Source organism: Peromyscus californicus, unplaced genomic scaffold, assembly GCF_007827085.1.
Source record: "Peromyscus californicus insignis strain IS unplaced genomic scaffold, ASM782708v3 Scaffold_11__1_contigs__length_118956290, whole genome shotgun sequence".
Classification (NCBI taxonomy): Eukaryota; Metazoa; Chordata; class Mammalia; order Rodentia; family Cricetidae; genus Peromyscus; species Peromyscus californicus.
Window position 1 is genome coordinate 40057686 of NW_026294402.1, and position 14260 is coordinate 40071945.

General features: G+C 52.9%; 1 protein-coding gene across 4 annotated transcripts in view; it reads right to left on the reverse strand.

Annotated features, from left to right (window-relative positions):
- The window catches only part of Cep164 (centrosomal protein 164), a 68756-nt gene that overhangs the window by 13546 nt on the left and 40950 nt on the right, over positions 1 to 14260 (reverse strand). For 3 of the 4 annotated variants that reach the window (XM_052758911.1, XM_052758924.1, XM_052758932.1), the window contains 6 exons: positions 13742 to 13822; positions 11797 to 11880; positions 8006 to 8091; positions 6284 to 6427; positions 5264 to 5410; positions 1913 to 2098 (listed from right to left, as the gene is read on the reverse strand). In XM_052758911.1, the coding sequence (XP_052614871.1) occupies positions 1913 to 2098; positions 5264 to 5410; positions 6284 to 6427; positions 8006 to 8091; positions 11797 to 11880; positions 13742 to 13822 (728 nt within the window). The remainder of the gene's footprint in view (positions 1 to 1912; positions 2099 to 5263; positions 5411 to 6283; positions 6428 to 8005; positions 8092 to 11796; positions 11881 to 13741; positions 13823 to 14260) is intronic. The other variant, XM_052758915.1, reaches the window with a different exon arrangement.

The following is a 14260-nucleotide window of genomic DNA, read 5'->3' on the forward strand; positions in this document are numbered from 1 at the left end:
GTCTGCATGCAGGCCTTTCCGAGCACAAGCTGACTTGTGCCATGCCTCACGGTACCTCATAACTAATCCGCTCTGCCTGCTTTCCCTGCAAGACAGGGAATTTCTTCAGAGCAAGAATCCTGCCTCTTGCCAGGCAGTGGTGGTGCACGCCTTTAATCCCAGCACTCCGGAGGCAGAGGCTGGTGGATCTCTGTGAGTTTGAGGCCAGCCTGGTCTACAGAGTGAGTTCTAGGACAGCCAGGGTTACACAGAGAAATCGTGTCTTGAAAAACCGGAAAAAAAAAAAAAAAAAGAATCCTGCCTTCTTTGGAGGAAGGGGGCAAGGGTCTCCTGTAGCCTAGGCTGGCTTCAGATTTCCTATGTAGACAAAAGTGGCCTTAACTCCTGATCCTTCTTCCTTCAGCCCCCAAGTGCTTGGGATTACAGGCTTACACCACCACAGCTGGCTAATGATACTGTCTTTAAGTCTTTTGTATCAAGCACAGAATATAGTAACAGACATAAAATGGTGCTCAATCAATGTGTTGAGTTTGCGCAATTATCACCTAGTCCCAAACTATGAGCGAGCCTTAAATGTCTACAAGAGGCACTTTATTTGACCGATGATATTCATCATTTCACCTGAAGCAAATATACCTCTGCTTTTAGAAACGATATCTTTTTGAGGGGTAACTCCTCACATAGACCCTACAAGACTAGTGGATGTGTATAGTGCATCCAGGAAGTTCAACCCTAAGAAAAACATGACTCAGAAGACCAGAAGACAACCTCTTTGAAAAGGTCTGTAGTGAATTCCAAAGCCAAAACAGATTTAGTACTTTTCCTACTTCAAGTTACTGATATCACTGCTTTCCTCCATAATGAGAAAAAAAAAATCTGAGCAGAGTATAAATCCTTCCTTTTGGACTCCCCAAAACCCTGTCTTTTTTTCCATGGCAAAATTTACACAGCTAACATGAATGTAGGGGTGACAGGGAATTTGGAGCAATCCAAGCTCTCCATTTTACACCTAACAAAAGGGCCAGAGCCTGCCTGACTTCTCAGTCAGCAGCGAGGAGGAGGGAAGTTTGTGTGGAAAGAGAAACAGAAGTCTCCTGAAGGCTTCTAGGAGAGCCAGACAAGGCTCTTACCCTCAGAGAAATCACTTTGTCATCGCTGGCTAAAACTATACATTTCAACCCAAAATCTAAACAAGAAATGTCATTTAGGGAACAACTGGTGTGTTCTAGGCCCTGGGGCAGATACCTCCAGCACCCTGGTCTCCATAATAAGCTTAGGGCCCTTAGGAGCCGCCTCACAGTGCTAGAGATGCTGTATTCTAGGGTTAGCCTTCTTTGGCTGCGCCCTGGCCTTTAGTTGGCCCAAGAAGGCGTGACAGAGGGTGGACGCTGGGGCAGAGAACCTGTGTTGGGCTAATGAGAGGTTGAACCTGACCTCCCACGATGATGAGGATGATGGTTATCTGTTTTGTTTCCTCAAAATTAAGCATGGATTTGCTATCTTTGGTCTGAAAATAGTAACTTTCAACAGCTCTTGAGTGTTCTGTCTAAAACGACAAGCTTGGCGTCAAACTGTCAACAAAGGACCTCCACACGCTTCTGAAGCAGCTTTCCTGGCCGAGGGTGTGGCACTCTGCTTACTACCCTCTTGGTAGCCATTCCCCCTCTCCTTCCGGGCAGAACCCTGCTTTTAGTCTAGTGCAGAAAGGCCAGCTGAAGGGCCACCTCCCCCGTCTCCCTGTCACCCAAGGAGCCAGGCCAGAGATGCTTTCCCTGGATAACTAATGCCATCCAGCACAGGTTTCTGGGAAAGGATTCTAGGAGTCACTTGGGTGAGGCTGTGGTGTGCCAGATGGGCCAGCACAGGAAAAGGGTGCCCCCCTCCCCACCCCCCTCCCCGGGGGGAAGGAGACCTGAGGGATTTCTCCTCCCGCTGGCGAAGCTGCACCACCTCCTCCTCCTCCGGCCACAGCCTCTCTTTCTGCCACTCCAGCAGCCGCCTCTGGTCTTCCTCCAGCTCCTGGGTCACGGCCTCTTCCATGGCCTTCAGTATAGCCTCGGAGAACTGCTTCTGGGGAGCTGCAGGCTCTGTGGTTTGCCTGTATCGGGGAGGGGCAGCTCACCACCACAGTGTTAGTGCCCACCGAGGTCCCACAGCTACACAACATCACACCGAAACTCTGATAGGGAGCCCCAGACAGGTCACACAGGGGCTGGCTAAAACACAGTGAGCGTCTGTCCTATGGGACAGGCCTCACGGAGTGGGTAAGGTCCAGGATCTTAGAAGGGGGACAGCCCATAACAGTCCTGAGAGGCTGTGGCCTGAGAGGTGGCTGGAGAACTGGCAGAGTAGAGAACGAAGTTCTCTCCCTCACGGGCTCTCCCCGGGCATGGCTCACAACCCTGTCTCTCCCTCATGGGCTCTCCCCGGGCATGGCTCACAGCCCTGTCTCTCCCTCACGGGCTCTCCCCGGGCATGGCTCACAGCCCTGTCTCTCCCTCACGGGCTCTCTCTGGGCATGGCTCACAGCCCTGTCTCTCCCTCACGGGCTCTCTCTGGGCATGGCTCACAGCCCTGTCTCTCCCTCACGGGCTCTCTCTGGGCATGACTCACAGCCCTGTCTCTCCCTCACGGGCTCTCTCTGGGCATGACTCACAGCCCTGTCTCAGTACCTCCACTATAGTTCTGCCTGCTATGTAAGGCTCTTTTCAGAAACAGGTCCCAGAGTCTGTTCTCTGCCTCCCAAACCAAGCAGAGGCCAAGGCAATGTAGAAGAATCTCAGAAGACGCTACGGAAGTTCCCTGCCTTGCTACCAAGGGAGCCAGGTGCTTCCCTGAGCCAAACGTGGTCAAAGACTTTCGTCCACTCATGGTTACGCTAATGTCTGGAAATGGGGAGAAACTCTGAGCGAAGCTGACTGCACAGAGGAATGTTAAGAGGAGACAATGGCATCAGTTGACTCTATGTCTAGAGAGTCATGAAGAGTATCAGGATAAAGGATTTTACTTCCTTAAAAGCCAGGAGGCATGTGCACTCCCGGGTCCCTGAGCATCACATTCCAGCCGGCCTCAGCACGTGCTCAGGCACTGCAGAACGGCCATGACGCAATCCAGCGGGAGCATGTGGGCAGGACCTGAATCCAAGAACCACTTCAGAGTCAAACAGGGAGCTAGCCAGCCCGACTGAGAGCCCTAAAACCCCCTCCCTCCAGCTCAGCAGTGTGGCAGATGGAAGGCAGCGGGAGGGGACAGCTCAGAATGGCAGAGGAGAACAGGGTGAAGAATCCGACTGTAGCCCGCAGTGACTAGCGAGAGAAAGACAGAAAAGGCTAGTGACATCTCTGAAACACCGTCAAGACTTGCCCTTCCCTATTCCTAAAATCAGAACTGAGAAAACACCCCTAAGCCATGCTCTCAATTCTCTGCTCCGAACTCCATCCCCCCACTCCTTCCACGTCCTGGCTTCCTGAGTCCCCTGACACAGCCAGCTGATGGCAGATATAGCAACATGGCTGCTACCTCCTCTGAGAATATGCCCTCCACAAGGGCCTCCCCTCCCAGCTCTCTGCCTCATCAACCCTCCAACTCATTTCCAACCCTGGCAGAAAGCATCTTTTTTCCCAGCAACAGTACCTTTTAATGTCTGCCTCCCTTGTGGGCTGCGGAGCTGTGTGTAGCCCTAGGGACAGATGCTGCAGGAAGATGGGACATCAGACCACACGTGCCCAGGCTACACACACCAGTGAACCTGCCTGCACGCCTGACACACAGGCAAATGCCTGCTTCCTGCCTCCCTAGTTTAAAGACTTGGTTATCCCGAACACCTTGCTTAGGTCTAAAGCACTGAATGATGCCGGAAAGAGCTAACGGGAAGGCGAGGGCTCGGGAAGAAGAGGTGGGTCTGGTTTCTAGGCCAACCGCTCAGGTATCAGTCTCCGTGAGACCCAGTTTCCAGTCATGGGAGGCAAAGGGGAGGCACCAGGGAGCCTAATCATTCAGGTTGGCCTTCAAGTAGCTCAGAGATACATAGGGGTGATCAAGGTGGGGAGGCAGGGAGGGAGAGGTGGTCCCCTGGAGCATTCTGAAGTAGGGGTACTACTGCTAAGCTAGAGAGCCAGATACCCCGACTCTCTGTAGTAGTACTGGGGACTAAACTAGGACCTTGCTTATGTTAGGTAAATAAATGCTCTACCACTGAGCTGCACAGCCAGCCAGTGGCTTGGATCCATTTACTATTCTGCAAATGCTAACAAAAGATGCAGACAATGAAGTCTATTGCCTAACTCTTCAGACACAGCTGCCAGATGCAGAACTCCCACACCACTCTGAAAAGCAACCAGTTCCTACTAGAAAAGACTCAAGGAAAGCAGAGCAGGCTCTTCCTGCGGATAGGACACACTGAGCCCGAGGACCAGTCAAAGGTCTGAAAACCCCAGAAGGGACAGCATCATTGAGACAGGAAGAAACATGAAGTCAGGGCACTGGGCAGCCAAGGTGTCTTAAGAGGAGCTGAGCCAAGCCTCTGGCCTCCCGACAGAGGGCCTGGGACCACCCCCTGACCTCTACCTAGCTTCCTCCCTCCGAGTCAAGCTCAGCTCCTGTCCTCATGAACAGCGCCCTGACCCACTGGGCCACAGTCTCCCAGAAGAGCTGAGAAAGCCACATTTGTCACTGAAGGATAGCTCACTGTCTGAAAAGCTGTGGTTGCTGTATGGCCATGTGACTCCAGCAGGGTTAGAGGATGAGATGGAGACCTGAGATAATGAGCTCATTGGCCTGGGCAGCTCTCAGTGAGTCAGCAGCAGAAAAACTGTCTGTTCGACAGCCCTGGGTCCTTTGTAGCCCTCATTCACTGGGGGAAATGAATAAATCCCAGAGCCGGGCACAGCTACCTCAGGCCTGAAGTCAAAGGTCAGGGCTCTAGAGGGCAAGCCTGCTCACTCTGTGACTCACCAGCAAGCCCCCTCCCCACCCTGAGCCCCCATCTCCTTTCTAAACATGCCATATTTGTTTTAAGAGAAAACTAGTCCTCGGTGGAGGAGAGAACACACTTCTCCTGGCTCCTGTTCATGAGCCACAAGGCTCCCCTCAGCCACCCTCAGACCTGGCAAGGACCAGTGATGGTGGAGCTCTCAAAGCTGCACACAGGGCACCACGGATGCATTCACCCCTCACTCCATTCCTTGCCACCACTCAAAGGGCATGGGCACTCAAGCAGTCCATACACTGGAAGACAGGACAGACACACAAAACTGGCCCTTACACCTCTGGAGAGACAGGTGAGGCGGGGCTGACTGCCACCTTCTCCTCAGGCTCCTCAGCCTCTTGCTGCCCAAGGCCCAGCTCTTCGGCCTGGGAGTGCTTTTCCTCAGCCCTCTCAGGGAAAGCAGGTGGGCTCAGGACCTGCTCCCTTGTAAGCAATAAAGAAGCAATTGTGTTAGAGCTGGGAGGGAGGGAAGAGTTCCACTTAGAGCCTCTTCGGGGTCAAAGAGCTGAGGTGGAGACAAGGAGGGCATCCCCATCCTCATCCCCATCCCCATCCCCATCCCCATCCCCATCCCCATCCCCATCCCCATCCCTCCCAGCCTCTTCTATGTCACTTGGAGTGAAGACCGGACATTCTCACCCACATGGGAAGAGAGATAGTCCCATCACCCAAAAAACACTGCACACAGCAGGTGTTCAATGGATGCTGTTGACTGAAATTGCTACAGCTCAGCTTCCCTTGTGGCTCACTCAACTGTATGAATCTTAAGACCACCATCTTCTTGCCAGGAGAATGAAGGCACTGGTAAATACACCCTGGGCTCTGGACCAGTCTGGGACAGGAAGGTCTTTCCATCTGGCTTGAGGAGGTCCAGGGCCGCCGCGCGCCCCCCCATCCTCCACACACACCCCGCCCCCGCCCCCCACACTGCCCTCTGGCTGGGCTTGGGACAAAACAGTGCTCCAGCTCAGTTTGAGACCAGAAGTGGGCTATGAGAAAGGAGCTGAAAGGGGTCCCCCCAGCAAGAATGTAGTGGTCTGCCCTGGCAGGAGGCGCACCCTTATTCAGGCCATCCCATGGCTCCCCCATCAGGCTGGCTACCCTAACTTCAGCTGTAGACTGAGAACTATGAAGAAGTCAATCAGCCCCGCCCAGCCTCTGCTGCTCTCCTCCTGACGTTCTGGCTGCAGTGTCTACAGCAGCTCTCGTCCCCATCTCCAGGCCCACCGTTCCTCCCGATTACAATGACACATGGAGGGGCCACCACCCTCAGGGACCCTTCTTCTTCATCCTTACCTCTGGAGGGGGGCCAGTGGGCTAGGGCTGACTACAGAGTCCTTCCCAGGCTCCTCTGCTTCCTTCCACTCAGGCTGCCCCTCCAGGGTCTGCAGAGGCCCTTCCTCACTGGCCTGGCTGTGAAGGGCACTCTGGAGTTGCTCCCTGGACAGAAATGGGGAATGATAAGCTGATCAGGGCAGCCAGAGGAGCAGAGACAGGCCTTCCCTTGGAAAACAAGAAGAGCACATACAGTGTGGGGGTACAGTGTGCACCTCCTCCGCTGGACAGGAGTCGCTGCACCCCACACTTACAGAGGCTTCAGATACAGCAGTCACACATGCAGCAGGACAGCCTCCTCCTCAGCCCCCTCCTGCAGGGTTACAGCCATGTTCTCAGTGCCCTGCTGCATCTGCCTGGTCCAGCAGCTGAACACCTTCACACATATATCCATTCTCAGAACCCACCATCACTGGGGCCAGGGAGGGATAAAAGAATTAAGGGAAAATGGGGAAAAGAAGGCCTGGAGAGATGGCACAGTGGTTAAGAGCACATACTGCTCTTCCAAGGACCCGAGTTCGATTCCCAGCACCCATGTCAGACGGCTCAAACCTGCCTGTAATTCCAGCTCCAGGGCATCCGGCACCTCTGGCTTCTGTGGGCACTCACCTTCCTGAGTGCACATGCATGCACACACAGAGATACACACATACACACTTAAAAATCAAATAAGAACATTGTAATGGGGCAAGGCTAGGTTGGAGAGACGACTCAGTGAAAAAGAACACTTGTTCTTTCAGAAGACTCAGGTTCCATCTCCAGCACCCACATGGCTGCTCACAACCATCTGTAACTCCAGTTCCAGGGGATCCAACACCCTCTTCTGACCTCCTCAGGTACCAGACACACAGGTGGTGCACGCCATACATGCAGGCAAAACATCACACACATAAAATAAATCTAAAAATAAAAATAAACGGGGAAGGGGACGCCGGACTCAGGTGGTCAGACGGTCGCCAATGCTGGAAGAGCATCACTGAGTACAGCAAGGAGGGAAGAGGGCAGACCGCATTCTCAGACCCAGGGAGAGAAGACTACCACCCTTCGTTTGCCCGGGTGGTAGCCCTCCTGCTTTTATGGGATGAGGCCAGGGGAACATGTGTGCGTGTGTGTGTGTGTGTGTGTGTGTGTGAGAGAGAGAGAGAGAGAGAGAGAGAGACAGAGAGACAGAGAGACAGAGACAGAGACAGAGTCTGCACAGCCATCTCTACCATCACAGGATCTCCTCTCTCTCTCTCTCTCTCTCTCTCTCTCTCTCCACAGCCATCATCACAGGAAGAACCCTGGCTCAGAATGCTGAACTTCAGTACCTAAGAACGTGGCTCTCCAGACATCCAACAGGCCACTTCAGCCCTGTCTCATGACCAGATACACACAGCTTAATCCAGTTTAATCAGCCCAAACCAATAAAGAGGACAGAGTCCTTGGACTCACCGAAGGGTCATGTACAGAGTCCTGCCATGTGACACTTCACACTCCTGTCACAGTATACCACCCCGGTAGACCCTACCCCAACACCACATACACACACACCTTGTACTGCCCTCCAGCCAGGGCACCATCTGTCCTCCAGCAAAGGCAAACTAGCCAACGTCAACCATAAAGACCAGGAATTCTACCCAAGCCCACACCACCCTGAAGACACAGAATGCCTCGGTTCCCTGAGGCAGCCTCCCACTGTACCTCTCAGAGACTTGGGAATGCTTGCTCTGTGGCTCGGCTCTACTGGACTGGCTGCCATCTTGTTCTTCTTGGCCTAATTCCTGGGCCTGCAAGCAAGAAGCCAGGGAAGAAACGCATTAGAGAGTTATGCACTGCAAGAGTCTCTTATCCTGCTGAGTCAAATGCTCGACGGGTGCACTATGCATGTCTTGAGAGGACAGGAGCCACTGAGACACAGAACGTGTCTGTCTGCTGTAGGATGCAGCTTCCTAAGCTCTAGCTAAGCCGCTGGCCCACAGATGGAACTGGAGATAAATAATATGGTCACTGCACACATAGACAGGAGCCAGAGATGGTGGGCAGGGGGACCTAAGAGCCTGGCCTGCTGCCTGGAGCCCGCACTGCTAGCTGCAAAGAGAAGGCAATGATCTCCAGGGACACCCTAAACTCACTGAGGCCTGGGCCACCTGTACCCTGGGCGGTACAGGGGTGCCAAAATAAAATGGGCAAGCACGCCAGAAAGAAAGACTTCCGAAGCACCAGGATCTGGGTGGAACAAGGGAGGCTATGCCCCAAACTGGAAGGTGCCGTCTGACTCTGGGGAGGACAGTGGCATTCCTTCCACTGGTCCATTCTAGGACATGAACCGTCATCAGTAGACAATGAGCACGCCCCCCCCACCCCCACTGCCCTACGGTCTGGTATTACAGCATTCATTTGAAAATAAACCCCCAAATCTTATTTCACATCTCGGGTATCTAGGCAAATTTAGCAAGCTGGTTTAAAAAAAAAGGCAATCTTTGATGATTTCAAATACTTCCTGAAGAAATGTAGTGGTGATGTCAGCCTGGGATCCACTCTTTGTTCCAGAACATCCTGCCTCAAGTGCCTCCTCCCCGAACTATGGCATGGTAAAGTCATGAGGGTGAAATGTCCTACACATAAACATAACTTCCACCGAGGAAGGCAGACCATAACACCAGTCCCTCCTCTCCTTTCTTCTCCCTCAGCCTCAGACAGAGGGGAAAGGAAAGCTCTGTGACAGCAGCACCAGGCCCCCCTCTAGGACTGGCCCTTCTTACCGGAGCACTGTCTGCTCTGGGACTCAGGGGTCATCGGGAGAGGTGGGGCAGGAGACAGATAGATCACTGTCTTCCCCAGTGGGGACCCAGCCCTCTGCCCACCTCACACACACACACACACACACACACACACACACACACACACACACTTCTCCTCTGGCAGCCTGAACCCCACCATTTGATCTGACCCTGCCATTTGGGTAGGTAAGAAGGGCATGGTCTGTACTAAAACCCAGCTCCCCCAAATTACATTAAAACTAGCAACGACGCCTGTGAGTACCTCTCAGCGCCTGTAGCAGAAGGGCTCCCTGCCAGGGCTGCCACTCCTCATTGCATCAGCCTGGGCAGAGCCTACACGCAATGACAGGCAAGCACACCCTCCCAGCTCCATCTCGCTCTCCTTCTAGTGTTCAGCTCACCACGAACCTTCCCTGCAAACCACCCGCGATCAGCCTCTTGGTCTCATGTTTTCAAAGAAACAGAGATCACACAGACCGGCTGCACTTCACAAACCATAAGTAACAAAACAGGGTGACTGCAATAAAAACTCAAAAGGAGCCCAGAGCCACAAAGGACTCCGGGACCGTGAGGATACAGAGGCTGACTGGAGCTGACCACAGACCATCACTCTGTCTGTCCCCTGCTTGCTTCATGTCCTGTACCTCTGCAGCAAGCTGAAGCAGCTTCCCGAGAGAGAAGGGATAACTCGGGGAAAGCAGACAGTGGGTCTTCAGTAGTTTCTCCTGCTCCCAGAACTCCTGCCCCAGAAAAGGAAAAGGGGACCCCGTAAGGGACGGGTGTGGTGACGCCCTCCAGAAAGAAGAGCCCAACAGGCGCATGCCAGGCCTCTGATCCGCCACCACTCAGGACCCCAGGACCCCAGCCTTCCCTCAGCTCCCGAGTTCTATTGTCAAGATCTAGTCCCAGGGTGGAAGCAGGAGGGCTGCAGGTCTGAGACAGGCCTGAGGAACTTAGATGGTTGTTCTTCTCAAGGGCAGGGCCCAGGATGCTGAGGCAGCTAAGTGGTGGAGAACTCACCTAGCTCACACAAAGCCCTATATTCCATGTCCACCAATGGAAGGGGGTTATTATCTTGACTGTGATGAGAGTTTCACAGGAATACAGACGGCAAAAATGTATCCAGTTTTTCTCTTTAAATATGCAGTTTATTGTATGGCCCTTACATCTGAGCTGTACTGTTTTCTTCCAGTGTCAGGGATGGAATCCAGGGTTTCACATGTGCTAGGCAAGCGCTCTACCACTGAGCTACATCCCTAGTCCTCAAAATAATTCCGAGATGAACAAAACTTAAGATAGTTTAATTCTAAGGCACTCCCTGTTCCTAGCCTTAGGAGAGATCAGAACAGAAGAAATGAGACCAGAGCCCCAGAGGACCACAAAGAAGACTGCACCTATGTTCTGTCTACGCTGTGAAGTGGCCGCTGCTCCCTCCTTCCACAGCTCCACCCTTCCACACCCCGAAGACAGGAGACAGCTGCAGGCTGGGCCCTGCCAGAGGCACGAGCATCTAGTACCATCCACACTCCACCATGATGGATGAAGTGTGAACTAGACCTTGCTCTGTGGGGCTGCCTGCCAGCAGGTGGTAGCTGCTGAGAACTAAATCCAAGCCGACCCCTGACCTGCTCTACACCAAGGGTAGCAGCCAGAAGGGACTACTGGCCTCATTAGGGCTCGGGTGGGCCCAGTTCCCAAGAAAGTCAGCCTTTGGAGCCACAGCCACCGAACCCACCCTGCCCTATGGACCTAGTGGCTTTCCCACTCTCTTGTTACCAAAGGGACCTCACAGCACACCTGCTCCAGGCCCTTCCTACCTAACCCTACCTGCCCTTCTCCGTGCCTTCATATCCTCAGCACCGCAAACGGGGATCCAAAGTCTAGCAGAGACCTGGTCACTGGGTAGCTACCCAGGAAAGCACCAGCCAGACCAGAGAGGGGGAACTTAAGGGGCTCAAATGCAGTCTGAAAACACTACTCTGTATGCACCAGCGCACACCCCACCAGGGGCTCCCTGGATGCACCCCACACACCAGGCTGGGTTCATATTAAACATCCTGCTGTTTCACCCAGCAGATTCCCATCCACTCACGCCAGTGCTCCCTAAAAACCTGCGGAGACTGTGTGCCAGAATCCCTCTTCTAGCAGCCCAAAAAGGAGAGAAACAGCTGCCCTGACTTACGCCCTTTTAGGGCAGCATCTGTGTTTCAGGCACCTTCCTGGGTGGAGGCCAGCTTACATCTAGCAGAGGAGACAGACAAAATACTGTAAAAGCAAAGTAATCCTGGGAGCAGAGAGGGGGCAAGTCATCTCCTCCAAGCAGGCGCCAGAACTGGGTCTCAGAGCCTCAAGAAGAGAACACAGGGGCCAAAGGGGAAGGAGCAAGGCTGGCAGAGCAGGCACAGGGGGCAACATGTGCAGACTGGTAAGGCGAGTCGTAGACCCAGCTGCTGGGTGGCACAGCCGGAAGGGATGGGTGGGCAGGGGGTCAACCCTCAGTTGCTGTATGAATAAATGGACATGCAGCAGGGCAGGAATGTTTCAGTGCACAGCAGCAACAAAGCAGTCATGGCCAGAAGCCCCGTGGAGGCAACTGTCTGGACAGAGAGAATGTCCAGAAGTCCACATTAATGGGCAGGCATCGTCTATAGGTCACCCTTAAAAGTAGCTGCCAGAGAAGGTGAGGGCCCAGGCTAGCCCACCCAGACTCACCTCCCAGCAGGCTCCACCCATGGCCAGAGAAAGCATGTCACCATCCAGCAGGTGCTCTGAGATCCGGCTGTGGAATCCAAAGTCCTGGAGATGGTGGAGATGAGAAAATCAGCTCTGCCCTTGCCATGGTCAGTGCTTGCCCACCTTTCAGAAAGGTGTGCACTGTGTCCTAGGCACCGAGCTCAACACTGTGACATCTAATGAAGCGCTCAGAGCAGACGAGATGGTGAGAAGAAGCAGAGCCAAAAGTTCCCTGTAGACACTGAGTGGAGAGTGGGTAGGTTTACTGTAAAATTCTTCCGATTTTTCTATATATTTGGTATTTTTCATAATAAAACTACAGACAAAAATAACCCTTTAAGACTGAAATGCTTATGCCCTCATGGACAAGCTGCAGGCCACGGAGGATGTGAAATTTGGCCCAGGACAAAAAGCTGGTAACAAGGGGGCTGCAGGTCAGATGAGCCCCGGCCGGGCCTGACTCTTCCTATGACACATGCCGCCCAGCATGGCTCTTCCCAGCTAGCTCCCTCCTCACCCATCCCATACCCAAGCAGGGCAGGAGAATACCGGCAAACCCAAACCCACGGGCGGCTTGGAAGTGAGACTCGATGGGCTCCTTCCAGCCTTCTCCCATAGAGGTGGCACTCTCCCTCAAGACAGTGTGATTCATTAGCAGTGATTTGTCCAGAGCCCTCTTGGGGACGCGCAGCAGGTGCCCACCCCAAGCCCAATTCCTCACTGCCCTTTGGCTGCCAGCAGGACCACACCACGCCCCTTCTGAGCCTACGATCCTGCCGGGCTGTGAAGGATTGCTGTCCAACAGTATTCTAATGGGGACAGTTCTGCCATCCCTGATGGATGGCGGGATGCCCAGAAAAGGTCTGATCCTGCTGTCTCCAGCTTCCTCCCTCCACACCCAGAGTAAAGACTGCTGATGGGCACAGCAGCACATGGTGGCAGCTTTGGAAGGACCAGACCACTTGTTTCTTAGAGTTCAGTCAAACAGTTATCCATCATGTCAAGTGTTTAGTTGGTTAAGTAGATGTCTTGTTGTTTTGTTTGGGGGTTTGGAAGGGTTTGATTTAGTTTGTTTTGGCCAATAATGAGTTTTGCACTTGTGGGTTTTTGTTTGTTTTGAGGTTTTATTTGTTTGTTTTGTTTTGTTTTTTGCTTACCTTTCTAGCCTTTCTAGTTTGTGGGGCTTTTCTTGGATTTTGATTATTTTCCCTTCAGTTTGATTTCTAAACATCTAATGCAGCGGCCATCTGCTTCCGAAGCCCCTGGCTCAGTGTGGGGCCAAAGCACTCAGCTGTCTAACTCCCCTGCACCCCTCCGATCTTCCCTGTTCATCCCTGACCCTCTTCCACTAGTCCCTTCCCTTATAACCGCCTCCTCTGAGCAGATGGAGGGGGACATGCAGAGGTAACAACGGGCCAAAAGTAGTCGAATCTTCCCTTTAAGACTCAGACTTGGCAAGTGGACTTGCGATCCAGCAGGCTGGATGAAGGTCCAGGACACAGAAATCATGGATGGCTTGGCAGTGCAAGACAAAAGCCTTAACTTTCAAATTAAATCCTGGCCAACACCTAGCAAAGTCCTCAAGCATGGCTCAGTGACCCAGGAACACCTGGAGCCTCCTGGATACAACTGTCCTGCCAGGCCCCAGGCAGCCCAGGTGGCCTCATAGACAAGTCACACAAAGTAAAAGTGCTGATACTAGCCCTTCACAGTCTATGCTCTGCCTTACTTCATTCCCACAGCAAACTGTAGTGGGCAGTGCTACCCCTGGTTACTGAGTTGAGAAACTGGAACTAACAAGACCTAATCTTGAGGGCTAACTGTCCCACTTCCCAGCTGTGTGACCATTGGTAAACTACTTCTCTAGGGAAAAAGAAACACCAAGCTCTTTCATACTGCCCTGCTGCGGCTCACTGCAACTCACCAGGCCAAGGAAAGACTTGGGGGCAGAAGCTTCGGACTCGGAGAGCTGTGGGTCCTTCAAGTGTTCAAGGACCTCTGACTCCTGCAGGGACACATGACAGAGAAACACCCCCCGAATGTTCTGGACTGCTATCCATGGAATTCCCAATAAGCCATAGGGCCAACACAGAACTGAGCCCAAGCCAAAAATCTACCCGTTTTGAAAACCAACAGTTATAAACACCTACACAAGAAAGGGGCTATGTACTTATGCTGATAGTGGACAACCACACCCCAAATCAGATCAGCAGGATTTAAACAGGAAAGGAGAGCTAAGAATAGTAGAGACAGGAAGTCAGCAGTATAGACGTTGATGCTATCTGAAAAAATAAAGCATATCTTAATGTGTGTGCATACTCATGTGCATGCAGGGTCCACTTTGTTTTGGGCACAGAAACTTTCACTGGCCTGAAGCCCCTCTGATCTGGCTAAGCCGGCTGGCCAGTGAGCTCCAGGGATCCATCCATCTCCCCTCCCCAGT